This window comes from Pimephales promelas, chromosome 15 (genome assembly GCF_988280905.1).
Source record: "Pimephales promelas chromosome 15, fPimPro1.hap1.1, whole genome shotgun sequence".
In the NCBI taxonomy this organism is placed as follows: domain Eukaryota; kingdom Metazoa; phylum Chordata; class Actinopteri; order Cypriniformes; family Leuciscidae; genus Pimephales; species Pimephales promelas.
In genome coordinates this window covers 11403823-11426515 of record NC_142783.1, presented here as the reverse complement: position 1 = coordinate 11426515, position 22693 = coordinate 11403823, and the positions used below count along the sequence as shown (strand labels likewise).

General features: G+C 37.9%; 1 protein-coding gene across 1 annotated transcript in view; it reads left to right on the top strand.

Moving 5' to 3' along the window:
• The window catches only part of LOC120485875 (utrophin), a 50901-nt gene extending 30053 nt beyond the window's left edge, over positions 1 to 20848 (top strand). Inside the window, exons 13-19 of the mRNA XM_039681666.2 lie at positions 2750 to 2916; positions 5156 to 5267; positions 7223 to 7359; positions 9172 to 9210; positions 9917 to 9988; positions 11175 to 11298; positions 19333 to 20848. Coding sequence (XP_039537600.2) covers positions 2750 to 2916; positions 5156 to 5267; positions 7223 to 7359; positions 9172 to 9210; positions 9917 to 9988; positions 11175 to 11298; positions 19333 to 19338 — 657 coding nt within the window. The 3' untranslated portion in view covers positions 19339 to 20848. The remainder of the gene's footprint in view (positions 1 to 2749; positions 2917 to 5155; positions 5268 to 7222; positions 7360 to 9171; positions 9211 to 9916; positions 9989 to 11174; positions 11299 to 19332) is intronic.
• Positions 20849 to 22693: the final 1845 nt, after the last annotated feature.

The following is a 22693-nucleotide window of genomic DNA, read 5'->3' as shown; positions in this document are numbered from 1 at the left end:
GATAGGAACAGTAACGGTAGCAGTTTATCAATAAAGACTAGGCTGCATTATGCAAATGTGTTACAAACATATGTAGGTTCGTGGAGGAAGTAAAACTTGAATTACTGACGACTCATTTCAGGCTGTTCAGAATCTGCTCTTTCTTTTGGAAAACAATAACTACATTTGTCTTGCTCTTTGATGATTAAAACTTTGCTGACCTTTTACAGCTACATTAAATTACACAAAACGATATTAGAAAAGCACAATATGTACACTCATCTAGGATTATTAGGAACACCATACTGTGTTTGACCTCCTTTCGCCTTCAGAACGGCCTTAAGTCTACGTGGCATTGATTCAACAAGGTGCTGAAAGCATTCTTTAGAAATGTTGGCCCATATTGATAGGATAGCATCTTGCAGTTGATGGAGATTTGTGGGATGCACATCCAGGGCACGAAGCTCCCGTTCCACCACATCCCAAAGATGCTCTATTGGGTTGAGATCTGGTGATTGTGGGGGCCATTTTAGTACAGTGAACTCATTGTCATGTTCAAGAAACCAATTTGAAATGATTCGAGCTTTGTGACATGGTGCATTATCCTGCTGGAAGTAGCCATCAGAGGATGGGGACATGGTGACTATAAAGGGATGGACATGGTCAGAAACAATGCTCAGGTAGGCCGTGGCATTTAAACGATGCCCAATTGGCACTAAGGGCTCTAAAGTGTGCCAAGAAAACATCCCGTCACCATTACACCACCACCACCAGCCTGCACAGTGGTAACAAAGCATGATGGATCCATGTTCTCATTCTGTTTATGCCAAATTCTGACTCTACCATCTGAATGTCTCAACAGAAATCGAGACTCATCAGACCAGGCAACATTTTTCCAGTCTTCAACTGTCCAATGTTAGTGAGCTCTTGCAAATTGTAGTCTCTTCCTATTTGTAGTGGAGATGAGTGGTACCCGGTGGGGTCTTCTGCTGTTGTAGCCCATCTGCCTCAAGGTTGTGTGTGTTGTGGCTTCACAAATGCTTTGCTGCATACCTCGGTTGTAACGAGTGGTTATTTCAGTCAAAGTTGCTCTTCTATCAGCTTGAATCAGTCGGCCCATTCTCCTCTGACCTCTAGCATCAACAAGGCATTTTCGCCCACAGGACTGCCGCATACTGGATGTTTTTCCCTTTTCACACCATTCTTTGTAAACCCTAGAAATGGTTGTGTGTGAAAATCCCAGTAACTGAGCAGATTGAGAAATACTCAGACCGGCCCCTCTGACACCAACAACAAAATTTCTTTTTATTTTTTTTATTTTATTTTTTTTTTTAGTTAAATTTTTTTATTAATTAGGTCGTGTGATTTTGTCATTTTTCTTAGTTTTTGTTTTGTTTTAGTATAACTGATTTAATTTACTTTTAACTCAGTTTTAGTTTAAGTTATGGTTTAGTTTTTATTTAATTCCAGTTTTTTCTTAAATCCAGCACAGAATTTTAGTGCTTCAATTTAAACTTATTTCAGTCATCTATTTTCTTATTATCTTTTAGAAGTTTTTCCATCTAATATGTGTATTTTGTTTAAGCTTTGTCAATTAGCAAAAACATTTTTTATATATATATTTTTTTTGTGTTAATGAAAGAAAAAATAATTTCTGAAGAGATGTCAACAGTGTTTCAAAATAAGTGCACTTGAAAAACAGATCTCAATATGAACTCAGAAATTTCATACCAATTTCTTCCAAGGCCAAATGATTTAGCCACATTTGTTTTAGGCTTAAATGTAACCAGTGAATTAGTGCTAAGAAAGCGTAAACAAACATATTTTCAGTATAAATCTGTGAGAAACATCTGATCAAGATGTTCCTCTGGGAGATGTCAAATTTATTCTGTTGAACCTCATTATATAAACAAAAATATATATATACTGAAGTAGTGAAAGAACGTATGCACACATTAATAAATTACAATCTTTAACAAAAAGGTAAATTAATGCAAATCAAATGACCGATATTCTAAGATACATAATTCAGGTGTGTGAGACATTATTCCTAAAGGGAGCTGCTGAACGGATGCTCGGACTTGTTTATGTGGGTATAGGGGCTCCTTATTACACATCAGTGAGTTTTGACATATAAATAAATGATGAGCTCTGTTATAAGACTGGCAGGAATGCCCGGGGATTTACACCGCCACTTTCAGACGGTTAGCGGTCGGTGTGACAGCCGATGCACAAGCTCTACTGAGAGATATTTAATGAAATCCACTTGATTTGTGTGCATGCATTCCCATAATATCACATGATGGTGTGCTTTATGATGTGAACCACATCCGCTGGTATAATGGCGCATTTATAAACCCGTATAAAGCCACCCTGGACGGGGCCTCCAATACTTCACTCTTTTACTTGAGTCACAGTGGACCACTTTTCATTTAATGTTCCATGTAATGAAAGACTCTTGATAGTCTTGCCTTAACTGGCCTGCTGTAATTGATTCATAACAGTAGTAGCAGTGTTAATGCTATGGGGGTGGAGACTCAAATGACCACAATTGGCCCCATTTGCTTCACTTCAAAATTACTAATGGATCCCTTGCCCTCGGGCTAATAAGGTTGAGATGGGATATTATAGGTTTTGGGTTGTAGATGAATACGCTTCTGAAATGATAAATAGACCACCGGAGAGCTTTTAGACTCAGACAGCTCCATTATAGTAGCGTATGTCATGCGGTTTAATGAATGAGGGGTTTGTCTGTGTTGGTGCGTTTCAGGTGGGCCGTGATGATGTCATCGAGCTGCAACAGTTCGTGGACTGGATGCATTTGGAGCCGCAGTCCATGGTGTGGTTGCCTGTGCTTCACAGAGTCGCCGCCGCAGAAACGGCCAAACACCAGGCCAGATGTAACATCTGTAAAGAGTGTCCCATGGTGGGCTTCAGGTAAAACAAAAGTGAATAATGACATTTGTTTTAGGGTGGAAGTGTTGTACCACTGCTGTGGACTAAAAAGGTTTGGAAAATCATAAATTCAAGTTTCTTTTTTCTTCTTGAGCAACAGAGTTGCATAACTTTCCGATAATGTTGTCCATCCACCTCAGAAGGTCAAACTTAAATTATTTTAGCTATATATTATATTACTATTATTTTGACTCTTTAAAATTATTTAAAACTGGAACTGTCGAAATGGAACAAATGGAACAGTTTTTTAAAACTGATGGAACCCTGATATTTATTTAATATATTTAGCATTAAACATTCAATAAATATGGCTATTAAATAAGTAATATAAACAATATTAAAATAAGTAAATTTACTATTCAAATAAATAAAATAAAAATGTAATAATAAGATGAAGCATAATATGGCTATATGGTTGCATTTTACCCCCTCTAAATCATCTAACAGTTCTCATCCCAAAAAAGATTTGTGCTTTTATTGTTGTAAAACAATAAGATATATGTAAAATAACTAATAAGCAATGGTTCACCAGTTTGTGTCACAAGTCAAGTCACATTTATTTATAATACTATTATACAATACAGATTATTTCAGAGAAGCTTTACAGTAAACGAGACAATAAAAGTATTAATGTTGCATAATTCTTCAATTATGAAACAAATTCAATTTCAGCATGAGCAGCTCTACAAAGGACAACAGTGTCATTTATTCAGCTAAATTTAGTTGATTGTTGATTCGGTTTATTTTAATAACAGTGGAAATGTTACAAAGTTATGAATCAAACTCATTTCTCTCTCTAAAGCAGCTCTACAGAAGACAATACTGTCATTATTCAGCTCAAGTCAGTTCACTGTTCATTCATTTCAGTAAGACTGTTAATCCAAGTCACTTCAGTTCAAGTTTTGTTCTCGTCTGATAGTGTCTGTCTCGAGGCACTGATGGCATCTCTGAATATTCTTAACAAAACATTGCAATAACCAGGGGCGGTTCTGGACCTTTTTAGGGGGGATTCATCCCCCCTATCTGTCATCTCAACCCCCCTAAAACTAATTTCCCATCTGAATGATTGGGCCAGTGCTGCACGTCCTCAAGAAAGTTGATAATTTTCAAGGTTTTTTTTAGTCTTGTTAGTTTAAACATTCAAGAGATTTTAAGCCATTCAAACTTAAAAATGCTGCAAAAGAGAACTAACTGTTTTATCAATTTGAAGTGTACTGCAGAAAGACTGCTATCATTATATCAACCTCGATACCAATTTAAAGGGTTAGTTCACCCAAAAATGAAAATTCTGTCAGTATTTACTCACCCTCATGTTGTTCCAACCCCCGTAAGACCTTCATTCATCTTCGGAACACAAATTAAGATATTTAAGATATTAAGATCGCTCCTGCATACAGTCCATAGGCTTCTTGAAGGACTGGCTCTTGCTGTCCCCGAAAAGTCATTAAAGACATCGTTAAAATAGTCCAAGTGACTACAGGGGCTCAATCTTAAGTTTATCAAACGACGAGAACACTTTTGTGCGCAAAAAAACAACAAAAATAACGACTTTATTTCAACTATTCACTTCCTTCTCCATGAGCCTGTAAGTCAGTTAACGTAGTGTGATTGCGTAGAGCTACGTCACACGTAGGCTCACTATTGGCCGACGCTGGTCATGTGTGTGTGATGCGTGTGACGTACAATAACAGAAGCTTACGCTATTAAACTAGTAACCTGACTCGCGCAGAGGGAGAAATAAACGAATAGTTGAAATAAAGTCGTTATTTTTGTTGTTTTTTTGCGCACAAAAGTGTTCTCGTTGTTTGATAAACTTAAGATTGAGCCCCTGTAGTCACTTGGACTATTTTAACGATGTCTTTAATGACTTTTCGAGGACAGCAAGAGCCAGTCCCTCAAGAAGCTTATGGACTGTATGCAGGAGCGATCTTAATATCTTAAATATCTTAATTTGTGTTCCGAAGATGAACGAAGGTCTTACGGGGTTGGAACAACATGAGGGTGAGTAAATACTGACAGAATTTTCATTTTTGGGTGAACAAACCCTTTAAGATATTTTGACTTACTATATGGTGCCTAATTTAAAGAGGCAATACAATGGTCTCTTGCTACACAGTGTCCCTCAGGGCTAACCCCCCCTGAGGATGAGATCCTCGAACCGCCCTTGGTAATATCATATCAGCTGGCCTGTGACAGTGTGGAACATCTGTTTGTCTTTTAGGTATCGAAGTCTAAAGCATTTCAACTACAACGTGTGTCAGATGTGTTTTTTCTCGGGAAAGATTACCAAGGACCATCATCTTAGCTATCCCATGGTGGAGTACTGCACCCCTGTGAGCATCTCCATGTCTTTCTGCTTTTATTAAAAAAAAAAAAAAAGCTAAAACAATGGTTGTGTTTTAAATTGGTCACTGTGGAAAAAAAATTAGGGGCGGTAAAATTTGGTGGGCATTGCATAACCTTTTTTTTCAATTAAAAAATATGTATTTATAAATGCATTTTCATTGTTATTTTCTCATTTAATATATATATATATATATATATATATATATATATATATATATATTGTTGTGTATATTCCTTCTGTATGGCCTCCCCTGTCTAGGGTAGAGGAGAAGGAATAGTTGTAAATTAAATAATCTAATTTAACATAAACTATAACTACAGTAAACTATACAATCTAAACACAAAATAAAGATGGAATAGAAGTAAACCTAACTTCCTCTGTAACTCAATATAAACAGGAGAAAATATGTTCAAAATAAAAGGTGCCCACCTCCCAATGGCTTCCTTAAATTAATATATTATATAACCATTCAATAAATAATGAAGCACATTGTAAAATACAACCTGCCCTGCACTTAGGGAATACAAGTACAAAAATCCATTAACAATCAGTGCACCAGAACCTCCCCTATAATCTCACACACAACTTATCATGATGTGATACACAATAACATGGGGAGAAAATGAGCAAATGTCTGAAACAGGAGAAAGCAAGAGAGATGGAGTGGAAAACTTGATATATGCACTACCGGCCAAAAGTTTTAGATCGGTAAGATTTTTTATGTTTTTAAAAGAAGTCTTTTCTGCTCATCAAGGCTGCAATTATTTGATAAAAAAAATACACACACAAAAAAAACCCAGTAATATTGTGAAATATTATTACAATTTAAAACAGCGGTTTTCTATGTGAATACAGTATATCGTGAAGTGTAATTTATTACTGTGATCTAAGCTGAATTTACAGCATCATTACTAAACTCTTCAGTGATCCTGCAAAAATTATTATAATATGATGCTCAAGAAACATTTATGATTATTATCCATGTTGAAAACAGTTTTTTACATTTTAATTTCAGGATTCTTTGATGAATGGAAAGTTCAAAAGAACAGAATTGATCTGAAATGGAAAGCTTTTGTAACATTAATCACTACCATTCAAAAGTTTGGGGCCAGAAAGCGTTTATTTTTTTATTTTTGGGAGAAAGAAATTAGAAAATACTTTTATTCATCAAGGATGAGTTAAATTGATCAAAAGTAAATACATTTATAATGTTAGAGAAGTTTATATTTTAAATAAGTGCCATTTGAAATTTTCTTCTAAAATGATCATTTTGATCAAGCTTGTATATTTAAGTTCAGTAATTTCACTTAAATGGCAATGAAGATTACCTATTAATTGTCATTTAAGTGAAATTACTGAACTTAAATATACAAGTTTGATAAAAATGGTCATTTTAGAAGAAAATTTCAAATGGCATTTAGAGGCTTTTGCATCTGAACTCTTCATATATATATATATATATATATATATATATATATATATATACTGTATATATATACACAGTATGCAACATTTGAAATGGTTAAAAAAGTATATCAAAATTGTACTAAGACAATTGTACTATTGTTCAAAATTCATGTGTAACTTTGATGGTTTGAATCCACTTTGAAGTTTGATTGTTTGAAGGTTTTGATCCACTTCAAATGTTGAGTACTGTATATTACACACACACACATATATACATATTTATACATTATTATAATTTTTTCAAATATTATAAATATATATTATTTTTTATTCATATATATTATTTTATTATATATATATATATATATATATATATATATATATATGTATGTATATATATATATACAGTATATATATATATATATATATATATATATATGATTTTTCCCAAACCTGAACGCACTCCATCCAGACCCTGTCACTGTAATTCTTCATGCACAACAGAACATTTCCCTACAGCCTCTCTGTATACAGACGACCTCTGGAGAAGACGTGCGTGACTTCACCAAAGTGCTGAAAAACAAGTTCCGCTCAAAGAAGTACTTCACCAAACACCCTCGGCTCGGCTACCTGCCCGTGCAGACCATCCTCGAGGAAGAGCATTCGGAGACGTGAGTTTTCCTACTGCAAATATTCAAGGTGCATCTTTCCGGATGAGACCTTATTGAGACGTCCAGATTTTTAATCAGTTTGTGATTCTTGTTTAAACAGTGTAGCAATATCATCCTTCCTGGTAATTTGACTAGAAGATTCTATATCTCTGTCTATTAAAGTAATGACTTCCTGTCATCACTCAGCCTCATGGGAAACATGCTTGTTTTTCTGAGTTCCTGGATTACTAAAGGTCTATTTATGTGCTATTTTTGTGCTGGAACAAATTAAAGGCCGTTCATGAATGTAATTTCAAAGCTGCCACTTTAACATCAACACAAAAATGCTGCTTCCCTCTCCTGGATGTGAATTTGATTATAAAAGCAATCAGATGTCTGTTTAGTGTGATCTTGGGGGAAATGAAGAGACGGGACATTTATCATGTGCACAGCAGTCTTTAATATCGAGGTAAACCAGCTGTTCACATTGGCTGTTGTAATGTCAGACCGCAGACAATCTTATCAGGTTTAAGTTCATTGTTATTATTAGGTGTCCTTATTCATTAAATGAGATACTGAGTGACTGTGTTTGCGTGTTTTTTCAAATACCCACACAACTGCTCTAATACAAGATAGAAGATACACTAATTTGTACGGTCCTGTCAAGTAACAAACACATGAATATGATGAATAGGACATATGGCTTTGGATGGATGGTTAAACAACGTACAGCTATTACCACTTAGGGTGTACTCTGGGTTGTTTTAAACCAATTTTGGGTCAAATATGGACCAACTCAAACATTGGGTTAAAAATTTTAATTTTGGGTTTAAAAATATTACCCAATAGCTGGGTTGGTCCATATTTTGACCCAAAATTGGGTCAAAATCAGCGCACTCTAAAAAATACTGGGTTGTTTTAACCCAATTTTGGGTCAAATATGGACTAACACAAACATTGGGTTAAAAATGTAATTTAAAAATGTAACCCAATGGCTGGGTTGGTCCATATTTGACCCAAAAATGGGTCAAAATTGGGTCAAAATCAGCGCACTCTAAAAAAAATACTGGGTTGTTTTAACCCACTTTTGGGTCAAATATGGACAAACTCAAACATTGGGTTGAAAATGTCATTTAAAAATGTAACCCAATGGCTGGGTTGGTCCATATTTGACCCAAAAGTCATGTCAACCCAATGGCTGGGTTGGTCCATATTTGACCAAAATTGGGTTAAAACAACCCAGCATTTTTTAGAGTTTATATCAAGTCAAAGGAAAATGAGAAATGTTGCCTCGAGAAATAGCTGAAATAAAATAGTTTTTATTATTTTTCTGTTTTCATTTTGATACGTTTTTAGTCATTTTTATAATTTTTTTTAAATCGATTTTTAGTTTTATAGGTTTTTGTTTATTATTTCAGTTTTATCACACACTTATATATATAACTATTAGTAATATATTAAACATAAATAATTATACACCATTATTTCTTGTAATTTTATTTAGAAAATGATCACTATCCCTCAGTTAAGGTATAATTTCCATTAATTAAATTCTTTAAAAATTAGCGTACTTGTTTATCGTTTCAATACAGGCAGCATTTGAGATGCTTTGCAAATTGTATTAATTAATTTATTCAAAAAAATTATATTTATTTCTTGTGACGGTGATGGATATACACTATTGGACCCTTTTAAGTGGATTCTTTTATAGTGCAAGTGCGTTTTGAGGGTGTTTATTTTTAAAAGCTCACAAATGCCAGTGTGTGATTAACGCTCATGTCTTCGTTGACAGCTATGATATTTGCTCAGTCTGCTGTCTGTGTTTTATTGCAGCCCAGTTGAATTTCTAAGCATGTGTCCAGAGGACTATGAGTGAGTATACAGCCTCTCCTCTCGGTCTGAGATCTTGTTTTGAATCTCTTCTACTCCTTCATCCACTTCAGAACCATTAAATGACTTCAGGGAATTCAAGCTGTGTATTTGCTACTATGCAGTGGCCACAATTAAAATGTAGAAATGTTGTTTTTAGGAAATACAAAATATCAAACCACTTTGCAGCTTTACTCAAATGCTGCAGTGATTTTGCTGAAATGCTCAAAAGCTTTTCTCATTTCCTCCCCAATGTGTCAGAGTGATTTTAATGGACGCGTAAAGTTCAAGCTTAAAAAGGTGTTTATGCTATTTTTATTTTAAATAAATAATAGTTGAACTAATGCAATGGCATTCAGACGTTTTAAGTGTGTGTCTGGATTCATGTTGACACACTATAGATGCTGAAAAACAGTATTCACACACCAGGAAAGGTTTTCTTAATTGGCAACATTGAAAAGGTTTCCATTGCTGTCTGCATCCTCTAATGAGCAGGCTTTTAAAAGAAAGTGTCTCCTTTTCTCTTTACAAGTGTCCAAGGACAGCTTAAAACGTTTTGCTTTAAGCCGACAAGTTTCCTTAACAAGCTGTTTTGCCGACTGTTTGACAGCCGCAAAGAAAAAACAATTCCTCAGATATTTCCCCATTATTTTACAGTTGGATACCTGCATCACACGGAACTTTCTTTCACACATCTGTCCACTTTCAGGTCGACACGGAGAGATGGAGAATCTAGTGCCATCTTCCCTGTGCCAGAAGCTCACCTGTCAACAAGAAAAATGTGAGTCGCACCTGATAGTTTCGCTCATGTGCACAGCGGTTTGTCATTCTGTCGCTCACTGTGACACCTGAACTAACAGACGGATGAGTGATCATTTGATTGACCTCACTGTGACCAGGACAAATAAATCATCTCTCATTCATCAGGGCTAATTCAATACGGGCACACAATGGCAGTGTTTAATCACAGTGATCCTGAGAATAATTATGTAAAATTTGTATAAGCATTGCCATAGATCTGTGCAGCACTTATTTTATTTTAGTGATATAATATTACATTTTTATTTTAGTATTTTTTTCTTTATATTGTTTGTTCTGTTTTTGTTGCATGGTTGTCATTTTTATTATTTATTTATTTTTATTCTAAAGTTTTGTAAATATATTTTATTTTAATATTTTATTAGTATGTATTTAAGTCAAACTATTAACTATTTCCTGTTTTCATTTTGATAAGTTTTAGTAATTTTTGTGTTTTTTATTATTTTTAAAAAATGTATATATTTTTTTGATTTAAATATTTTAGAACATCAAGTTCAACTGAATGAATATGAGAAATGCTGTCTTGGCAGCTACTGTAGCTGAAATAAGAGAAGTTTAAGGTTTTAGTATTTATTTTATTTCAGTTAAAGTTTTTTTCAAGTTACTAAATTTGTTTTATGAATTTAGTTTTGGTTTTAGTTAACTATAATATCCCTGCTTTGCCGTTAATGACTTAATTACATGGACAGATTTTAAGCAATTATTTGATTGTTGACCTTCTATTAATTTGGCTTTATAATACACAATATATATATATATATATATATATATATATATATATATATATATTTACTTTTTTTGTCTGTCACCGTGGCACTGATTAATCCTATAATACAAGTCATTATTTTTCTGCTGTTTAATGTTTAATAAATAAATATGTTCCCTTAAACCTAATCTCTAAACTTAAAATGACAGAAGAATGGGCTAAACAATTTGGCTTTAAGTCAAATTTAAAAATGTGTCTCAATTTATAAAGCTAATCTATTTTTAGGCAATAAAGGTTTCTTGGAATTCTTATCCATATGAGAAATAAAAATATCAAAGCTTTCCTTTGAGAACACAGATAATTGAATACACATAATCTGTGATGCAAAATGCAATATCTTTGGAAAAATGATCCGTGTCATCGTGGTCATCTTTAATGGCAGGAGTGAAGAGCGCATCCACACTCGGGTTCCCGATGGACCAGCTACATGTGCTCATCAGAGCGCGGCCGACACTGAGATCATGATGAACGAGCTGGACTGTTCTCTGCAGTGTGGAGGCGGACAGGTACCACTGATGTGTTTGTGATGCCTCTGGTGGTCTGATGCCTTATGATGAATGCTAGCAAAACAACTTCATCCCCCTGGTTTCACAGATAAGCTTTAAAGGGATAGTTCAAAGGACAATTATACCATTATTTACTCACCCTTAAGCCATCCGAGGTGTATATGACTATCTTCGTTCAGACGAACACAATCAGAGTCATATTTAAAACTATCCTGGCTCTTCCAAGCTTCACTGTAAAAAATGATTGTGATTTTAACGGTGAAAGACGGTAAAAATGCTACAGTGCAAAACTGTTAATTGGAAAATAGAAAGTTCCCTTTCGTTGTCACTCCGAGTTCCGTCGGATGACGACGAATGGGGTTTCGCTTAGAAAGCCTATCGACTTCGAGTATTACAAAACGAGCCAATGGCAAAGACAACCAGCTCAGACGCCTCAGTCTGCTTGCCACCGAAAGCGCCCTCATGCGACTTTCGCCCCCTCCCGTCCGGCCTCAGCAGCACCGTGGAGGTGGTTGCAGGAAGGCGCCCCTGCCCGTACCAGCCCCGCTGAACGCCAGGCTATGCGGGTCTCCCGTTACGGGCAGCTCAGATGTGGGTTGCAGTTCTTTCAGGGAGTGAAAGGTGGAGGGCTGGGGTGAATCTTTTCCTCAAAGAGCTGCATCCCATCTCTGAGCCCCCAGAGGGCGCGGATGACAGTGCGCTCCGCTTATGAGCCTCGCCACTCTGATCCCCCTCTGTCCCAGAGCTCGGATGACAGTGTGTGCCGCCCCCGGACCGTACCACTCTCATCCCGCTCTGTCACCAGACCCCTGGCAGAGCAGGCCCCCGCGGAACGCTGCTTAGTACCAATCCTGCTCCTGCACATCTGGACCGCTCGCCTCACAAGCTGCTGTTTAAGATGCTGTGTGGCAAAAAACGCTGCACAACGAGAAGAGGTGACCGGACCCTGAGGAAGATCTTCACCTTGGGGGACCTGCGGAAGCAGTGGACTGAGCCTGTAGAAACATCCAGAGCCACCATGCACAGGCATGTGCAGGAAATGGACTACAGGTGCCACATTCCCCAGGTCAAGCCACTTTTGAACCAAAAACAGCGGCAGAAGCACCTGACCTGGGCTACAGAGAAGCTGTTCTGTTGCTCAGTGGTCCAAAGTACTTTTTTTCGGATGAAAGCAAATTTTGCATGTCATTCGGAAATCAAGGTGCCAGAGTCTTGAGGAAGACTGGGGAGAAGGAAATGCCAAAGTGGCTGAAGTCCAGTGTCAAGTACCCACAGTCAGTGATGGTCTGGGGTGCCATGTAAGCTGCTGGTGTTGGTCCACTGTGTTTTATCAAGGGCAGGGTCAATGCAGCTAGCTATCAGGAGATTTTGGAGAACTTCATGCTTCCATCTGCTGAAAAGCTTTATGGAGATGAAGATTTCATTTTTCAGCACGACCTGGCACCTGCTCACAGTGCCAAAACCACTGGTAAATGGTTTACTGACCATGGTATTACTGTGCTCAATTGGCCTGCCAACTCTCCTGACGTGAACCCCTTAGAGAATCTGTGGGATATTGTGAAGAGAAAGTTGAGAGACGCAAGACCCGACACTCTGGATGAGCTTAAGGCCGCTATCGAAGCATCCTGGGACTCCATAACACCTCAGCAGTGCCACAGGCTGATTGCCTCCATGCCACGCCGCATTGAAGCAGTTATTTCTGCAAAAGGATTCCCGACCAACAAGTATTGATTGCATAACTGAACATAATTATTTTAAGGTTGACTTTTTTTGTATTAAAAACACTTCTTTTTTTTATGGTCGGATGAAATATGCTAATTTTTTGAGATAGGAATTTTGGGTTTTCATGAGCTGTATGCCAAAATCATCAGTATTAAAACAATAAAACACCTGAAATATTTCAGTTGATGTGCAATGAATCTAAAATATATGAAAGTTGAATTTTTATCATTAAATTATGGAAAATAATTAACTTACACAATATGCAAATTTTTTGAGAAGGACCTGTATCCACAAGTTTCCTACGCCCCATGAGGCCTTGCGTCAAAAGTGGGCGCGACTTCCGGTTGGAAGTAAACAAAGCGCGATTTGACATGCTTGACACTCGTTCATTCAACAGTTGACAGTCATTCAAGTTATAGCGATCCAAACTAGCTAACGATGTGGGAACACAACCTCAACGAAATTCAAAAGGGTGAAATAACAGTACCTTTACCCTCCGCAGTAGTTGATTGGGAGTATTATAATAACATTATTAATAATCAATACTCGTCAAGGCATGGTGACAGACAGTTGTGTGAGCTGACAAACAATTAAAATAAAAAATACACACTTAGTCATTGTGCTTTGGTCGGAGTTTATTCAAAATTATAAATGAATGTGCTGCTTGAATACATTAACTGGCACATTGTTATTCTGTCAACACAGGCTTTGATCCTGAGTTTAGCTGTAACATCAGTAGAGAACAGCCAAACACATGCTGATAGAGTTTATAGAACATTAAGAATTTAAACAAATGTACACAGGAAGATTCGTCGTCTTTTGGGAGGTGATGGAAACTACAGTCGTTGGCAGGATCACTCTGATTTCGTTTTCAGCTTATGTTCAAAACAATCCCATTTAAGCCACTAAATTAGTTTAGTCCGGCTATACATACAACCGCGAACAGCACATGTTGTTCCTGAGCTCCGTAACGACATCTCTCATAAAGATTTGCGTCTTTAAATAGTAAAATAATTCTCCGAAAAACAGCTAGCCTCTTCGCTAACTAACACACAAAATACCATTGGAATGCTACTTCCGCCGCGTCACCGGAAGTTTCACCCACTTTATTTTTTACAGGAGTGCCCCTCGGAAACTTGTGGATATATATATAAGTAATCATGTTTCATATAGATTTATGTGCGAAAGAATTATAAAGAACAATAGGTAACTTTTTTTTACAAATAAGGTCTCATTAGTTAACTTTAGTTCTTAAATGATATCAACGTTGAAAAACGTTAGTTAAAAAAAAACGGGTCATCTTTATTTCATGTTATCTATCTCAGGTCATTTAAATAATACAATTACTTCTTTTGATTTTAATAATGTAGCATAAAACTTTGAAATTAACATTGACTTTAGAAGTGTTTTTCATTAATGAATAAACTATTGTTAACTAATGGAGCCATACTGTAAAGTGTTACCGAACAATATTAAAGATTCAAAACATTTTCAGTTAAAATCTGTTGCAGTTAGTTTGTTCGTAGTTTCGTTTTCATGGACTTTTAGTTTATTTTCATCAGTCACATGAATTTCCACCTCTTATTAGTCTATTCTTATGGTTACTAACATGATTAGTTTGTTGTTTTCAGATGTGTATCGACTACCTGTCGATGAGCACTAACCATGTTAATGTACATATCAAATAGACTATTGCATCCATAAAAAAATTAATTGCCCCAAAACACACATTAACATACCAAACTCTATTCTTAATTCATTCATTATGTATATTAAGTAGCCTACCCTCTCCTACAGGCCTGAACAGTTCAGTACCTAAATGGCCACAGTCACAAATTAATCTTTAGTTCTTTTTGTCCTGCTTGCAGGCGCTCTCAGTTCGAACTCAGTTCGAAGTGGAGGGTCAACAGTACAAAGAATAACCTGAGCCTTCTTGAAAAATGTCAGAAGGACTGTCTGATCAATACCAATGTTCTTCCCTGCTACCTTTACAAAGACCACTAAGCCTGTTTTTGTTAACTTAGAGTACCATTCCATGACACAACACAAAAGGAAAGGACAGATTCAATCGATTATTTGTAAAACAGTATCATCAAGCTCTAAAATATTTTAATCTCCTCAAAAAATACAACCTTTGTTGGAACCTTTTACAAACAGTCAGAACATTGGCTCAACTTATTGTCAATCACCAAAGTATTTGTGAGTGTCAACAATTTCAATGTCCAAACTTTTAATTGTTGTCATCAGAGGACTTGTCCTTTGTTTCATTAACATTAAGCTAAAGAGAAAAGTGATCGCAGCACGACACAAAGTCCATAGATCCTGTGCCACAGTGCTTCAGATCCTGTTCATGGAGAAGAGTCACAATCACACAATCATCCACGTACTTTACAATATAACCGATCTCAAACTTACTCCAACAATCATTGGTGTACACGATAAACAGGTCTGAATGAACACCTTTACACACTAAGGACGTTTTAAAGGAGCATTTCACCCATTGCAACATTAATCTTTATTAAAAGTGGATCATGTGTGTAGTCGAAATGTAAAATAATTTTTTGATTTGGTGCCCTCTTGACTGAGAAAAGACAGAAAATAACCAAGGGACGCATTTGTCTGAAGGACTACAAGTCCCACAATGCACCGGATTGCACAGTTCCGCAATCCGGAACAGCGCAAACAGAGAATTCACTCTTCCGTCTACAAGGCTAACGTTAGCTGTCACCAGAGTTTGAAATTCATTTCACACAAAACGTGTAGTTTGTTAGTTGTGGCGAGCAGGGCGATCGAAGGCGAGGGACGTAAGAGGAAAGGCGCGAGGCCGGTGGCGTGAGTGATAATGAAAGACACTTGTGAGGCGCGCGCCGGTCTCGTGTCTCTCACGGAGGAGCGAAAGCATAAAATGAGGATCGTCGACGGCAGATCGAGAGAGAAACAGGCCTGATTTTATGATGTTTTGTTTCTGTTGTCTGTAACGTTACAGCATTCGTCAATGAGGGGCTATACTTTCGTTTTGTATTTGTTCATTATACTATTAAAATGTTTAAATGTTCGCCGGTTCCCGCCTCCTTCCCACAACAACAAACCCCGTTAACGTTACATTGGCAAACTCATTAGTAGTGTTAATTTTACCAGCCATTTTTAAATTTAGTTTCAGTTTTAGTCCAGTTTCAGCATCGCTTGTTAGTTTTTATCACATTTAGTCGACATCATCCCATTTTTATTTAGTCTAGTTTTAGTCGACTATAAGTCGAGCATTTTAGTCTTTATTTTAGTCCAAGAAAACAATTTTATTCGTTTAGTTTTAGTCAAAAAAAAAACTGTCAACATTTTAGTCTAGTTTTAGTCAGGACATCATTTTAACCTTTTACTTTTTTGTCAGCAGATAATATTTAACATTTCCTAAAATTATTTCACATTTCAACATTTTCTCATCTTTTTGATAAAAAACACAATTTTAAGGAACACATGCAGACATGGAAGATGTTCTGACAATATTTGCATATTTATTTTGAACATTGTTAAGGTTCAAAGACACAAACACAAATGCTTGCATTAAAACAAATAAAATACACCTGACAAAGGAAACAAATAAATAAAATAAAGTGTATTATGAACTTAACACAAGTGCTGGCTGTTTAAAGCTAGTTCACATAGAATAATAAAATAAATAGATTTGAGGTCAATGTTGTGAAAAAAAAAAAAAAAACTCCAACTGATACAACAAAAGTGCTTTCCTGCCAGCTAACTTAGTTCACATGGTATATAAAGGTACAGTATTTAAGGTGAAACAAGGCATAGCTTGCTCAACCCGGTCTCATCCCAAATCGTCATATAACTGACGTTTTGGGACGTCTTTTGACCATACGTCAATATTCGCCTTTTTAGGGCCCCCTTAAACGTCGGTAGATGAGGTTATGGGATCCTAACTCTACCCCATACCTAAACTTAACCCTAAACCTAACCCGTCACCTAACTGACGTTAAAGGTAAAGCGTCAGTTGTATGACGGCCCGGGATCGCCATCTACCGACGTTTAAGGGGGCCCTAAAAAGGCGGATATTGACGTATGGTCAAAATACGTCCCAAAACGTCAGTTATATGACGATTTGGGATGAGACTGTGTTAGCTTGCTAGAACGTATGAAATCTTTTTAACTAATCTTTTTAAAGCGTCTGTCTGCTTTAATCAAATGTAACTGAAACTATAGTTGCCCGGCCAGTATAACATATCTAAGTTAGCATAAATTTAACTTCACATACAATTCTATCAACAAGTGGCTACGGTCGCTACGTGCTAAGAAGCTAACGCAACATAGCCAGCCTGGATACTAAATGCTATGAAAGTTAGCCATCATTAGTTAGTTTATCATTGTAACAAAATGTGTCCATATATCACGTCTCTTCTTTCTCCCGAGCCCCGTGCAAAGCATGTTTTACTTTTAACCTGTCGCCGCCGCCTCACCGTGAATCCAGCTCCTGTCTGCTCCATGTGTGTTGTGTAGGCTACTCTGACTGTGCCCGCCCGCTCCAGGTTTGAACGTGGGTGTGTGTGGCGGAAGAGCTGACGAGGAGGAGGCGGAGGAGGAGACAGGATTTGACAAAACCATATCATATAATAATATGTAATTTTCGTCTCGTCTTTGTTCGTGAACTAAAATGTCCATAGATTTTAGCCCAGTCTTTATTTACCGAACTGCATTTTCGTCTCGTCTTTATTGGTCTACGAAAATTATTTCTGATTTACTCCCAGTTATTGTTTATTAGTGGGGATTTTAGTCTCGTCTCGTCTAGTTTTCGTTTGGTGAAAAATGTGCGTTGACGAAAATATTTTCGTTTAGTTTTCGTTAACGAAATTAACACTACTCATTAGTGAATTACTCCTCGTTTGTATTTATTTCTATATGGTGTGAATTACTGCATGATACCTGGATGTTTAGTCAGGCGAAACTATCACAACACAAACGTCCGTGTGTTCGTCTGATTCAGAGATTTCCTCCAGGAGAAATTGCCATCGTTGAAATTCTCTGCAGCAGACGGACTCTATCTGTGTCCGTAGGCTGTAGCACGAAGCGAGAGCACATGCACAGCAGTCCGCCTCAGCTCGACCCAGTCTGGGCTCCTCAACCGTGACAGGCAGCCGCCTCCGGTTCCTCCATGAGCCTCAGCTGCTCTAAACTATACTGCGGCTCGTAAAGATAGCCACCAACATCGGATTCGAGCAGCAGAACTTCAAAATCCTCTTCTTCAATATCATGTTTAGTTTCTTCCGTCATTGTCATAACTTCCTATCTCCACAGCGCTTGTTAGCTTAGCTTCCAAACAAGATGGCGGATATTGATTTCAGTTTCTGAAAGTGAAGTCCCACCCACTGATCTGTAATAGGCCTGTAGGGTGAGTGGGTCACACAACCTGGAATAATAATGAGCTAATGTTTGTAGTCTATACAGATTTTAATGAAATATGACTTCCTGCTTATCGTGACGCAAAATGACAATTTTTACGTCATGATAAGCAGGAAGTAAAACACTTAAATCCTTATTTCTCCCATATCAGGGGAAAATAAGGGAATAAACCATGACCATTCAAAAATATGACTGGGTTTCTAAAGATACAAAGCTTAATGCAAATGGGTGAAGTGACCCTTTAATAGAAAACCCAAAATCCACCAAACAATATTGAGATCCAAGTTAAAAAGAGAAATACGTTTCTCTGCCAACAAATGGAGCCATATTGTATTAAAGGCCATTACAGTAGTCTAGCATGGGTGTTTGGTTTTTCCATGAGTCTGAACAAACAATAAAGTGAGGTCATCTTTAGAGTGCTGTAAAATTTCTCTCTTCACTACTTTTATTTGAATTCTTTTTTTTGCACGTTTAACTAAAAAGTATGCGATTTCGGATGCAGCAAATTAAAACATTAAGTATGTGGTGCATTCATACTAAACACATTCATTTTATAGTAGGCTATCACTGTAAAAAAAAAAAATACAAGAAAATACATACCATTTCAGTTTTTACATCAACATTTCACAATTAATTCAGTGTTACTTGCCATTTCTTTGTAATTTGTTTGTGAATTTTACTTGCAGTTTCTAAATGAAATTTGTTTCAACACCAAATATTTTTTCAGAGTAGAACATACTTTTAATTGTTGCAAAGTAATTACTTATTCAAAAGAAGTACATATTCCAAGAGAATGCGATTTAGGATGCAGTCTGTGTCAAATGTTTGCATGCAAGGGCTGTATTTTTTTTGAAGTGTTCAAACTTAAGATTTAATCTAGTATCTTCTCTCTTTCTTTTACTGTAGGTCTGAGGATGTTTTTCTTGACTCCACATGAGACTTGGCCTTCAATCAGATGAAATAGTGGAGGCCTGGGATTTGAATTTTGAGTTCTTTTTATATGATTTCATCTCACACCCCACACCAAGATGACTGTATGACAGGACTTTCATCATCGCTGTCTTCTGCTTCTCAAAATGATAAGAGCTGGAGTCGACCGCAGTGCAGATGCGTTTGTTTATCCATGAGCTGTTCGTTAGAGGATGACCGTACAGATCAGACCCCACGCCATTCCCCCCACAGAGACTGCTGTCATGCTTTACAGCACTGATAAAAATTTACACAAACATGACAATCAGTTCTTAGCAATGCAACGTCTGCATTGTACCATGTGGAAGGATTCTAAAAGATTTTTGCTTGCATTCATTATATATATATATATATATATATATATATATATATATATATATATACACACACTCACCTAAATGATTATTAGGAACACCAGTTCATTTTCTCATTAATGCAATTATCTAATCAAACAATCACATGGCAGTTGCTTCAATGCATTTAGGGCTGTGGTCCTGGTCAAGACAATCTCCTGAACTCCAAACTGAATGTCAGAATGGAAAAGAAAGGTGATTTCAGACATTTTGAGCGTGGCATGGTTGTTGGTGCCAGACGGACCGGTCTGAGTATTTCACAATCTGCTCAGTTACTGGGATTTTCACACACAACCATTTCTAGGGTTTACAAAGAATGGTGTGAAAAGGGAAAACATCCAGTATGCGGCAGTCCTGGGGGCAAAAATGCCTCGTTGATGCTAGAGGTCAGAGGAGAATGGGCCGACTGATTCAAGCTGATAGAAGAGCAACTTTGACTGAAATAACCACTCGTTACAACCGAGGTATGCAGCAAAGCATTTGTGAAGCCACAACACACACAACCTTGAGGCGGATGGGCTACAACAGCAGAAGACCCCACCGGGTACCACTCATCTCCACAACAAATAGGAAAAAGAGGCTACAATTTGCAAGAGCTCACCAGAATTGGACAGTTGAAGACTGGAAAAATGTTCCCTGGTCTGATGAGTCTCGATTTCTGTTGAGACATTCAGATCGTAAAGTCAGAATTTGGCGTAAACAGAATAAGAACATGGATCCATCATGCCTTGTTACCACTGTGCAGGCTGGTGGTGGTGGTGTAATGGTGTGTGGGATGTTTTCTTGGTACACTTTAGGCCCATTAGTGATAATTGGGCCTCGTTTAAATGCCATGGCCTACCTGAGCATTGTTTCTGACCATGTCCATCCCTTTATGGCCACCATGTCCCCATCCTCTGATGACTTCCAGCAGGATAATGCACAAGACAATGATCATGATGACTGTATGTTCACTGTACTAAAATGGCCCCCACAGTCACCAGATCTCAACCCAATAGAGCATCTTTGGGATGTGGTGGAATGGGAGCTTCGTGCCCTGGATGTGCATCCCACAAATCAACTGCAAGATGCTATCCTATCAATATGGGCCAACATTTCTATGCTTTCAGCACCTTGTTGAATCAATGCCACGTAGAAATAAGGCAGTTTTGAAGGCGAAAGGGGGTCAAACACAGTATTAGTATGGTGTTCCTAATAGAGTGCGGATCGGGCCGCATTTTTCTGTCCGAACCCGACCCGCGTCCGACAGGGCAGTACCAGAACCCGACCCGAGCCCGACAGGCATTAAGATATTTATGTCCGAGCCCGACACAGTTAAAAATCTTCTTTTTTTTTCTCATACTAATGACACGTACGTTTGTTTGTGTTGAAAGCCCACTTTTATTTAGCAACTGGAAGGCATTCGGAAAATGTTTACAGATGTGCGCAACGCATCAGCACCACACAGGGCCAAAACAGCGCATGTTAACACAGGCGCGCACAAGAGGCCCAAACAAATAAACCAATTGAAATTAAATTAACAAAGCTAGGTCTATATTAAATTACCCAAGCTAACAAAACAAAACATTAACGTAACACTTTTTAAACGTAGGCCTATGAGCTTATTGAAATGAAAATCACTCGTCTCTTACCATTTTTCTCGGAAACTGTGAGGCTAACTGTAACATGGGATTCACATAATCTATCCTTCAAGGTTTAGGCTAATCCAGGTTCTTATGCAGAAAAAGGATTGCATCAACGGTGGATGGCTTCAAGGCTGTCCTCCTCTGCTCGATGGTCCTGCCAGCAGCACTGAAGTTGCGCTCACTGCTGCTGCTGCTGGCTGGAATAGCAAGGATGCCGCGGGCAAGGACACTAAGCTTCGGGTAGTTGAGTTGATGATCGCTCCACCAGCCCAAAACATCTCTGTCATCCTGCATTGTATGATTTTGAGTCGAGTACATCTCGACTTCGTCTGTCGCATCTGCCACAGGTACATTTTCCCACTCGTCGTCAAAGTCAACTGCAGCTTTCTTGGGCGCGGGTCCTTCAGTGGCGGTCTCCTGGGTGTGGAATGGGATGTCACTGAGCTGTCTCCGAACCTCCTGGAGAAGGTTGTCTCTCTCTGAGGAGGACAACATTCGGAGCTGGCTATATTTAGGCCAAAGGAAAGTTGCAATTTTTTGGAGTTCTTGGATCTCCACTTTACGCAAAATCCAACAGAGATGCCGCTCGCGGATGATGGCTTGATAGGGGCTGTCAGTCGTTTTTTTTTTGCAGTGGCGCTTCAGCCGCTCAAACCACAGAAACACTAGGTTTATCGTTGGGTACTGGTCACCTTCAAGTTCACGCTGGGCATCGTAAAATGGTTGCAGGAACTCGACAAGAAAGTCAAGGACATCTGGAGATATGGCATCGATCCGCCAGCCCTCTGCGCGATCATTTAGTTTTTCGCGTAGTTCTTGATAAACCGAGCGGACAGAATTTAAGGTCAGATATACCGTGCTAAACCTTGTGTCTGCCATTTGGATGACTGTTTTTGACAGCAAAGCTGCCATGCCCGACTTTTTGACATATTTGACAAGTGCCTTGGTAGCTTGCAGAGTGTCTGCAACATTTGGAGCATCTTTGGCCAGCTGTGTGGGGTCTAGGGCGTGTCTCATCACCGTATTATACACATGATCTTGGCAGTCAAGTCTTCGATATGGTCTCAGGGCACTGATGATGTTTGAGCCTTGGTCTGTGACCCACACCACTTTATTCAGCAGACTCATATCCAGGCCATACTCCGTTAGAAGTCTGATGATTTCTCTCCTAATATTCTCCCCCGTCTTAGCCTCTTCCAGTGGGAATGCGACTGTTGTTAATACGGTGCTTATCATTTTAAATGATCGTGTCACGAAATGGCAAGTGATGGTCAAGTAGCTTAATTTGTGGTAGTCCTCCGTCCAGATATCCGTTGTCAT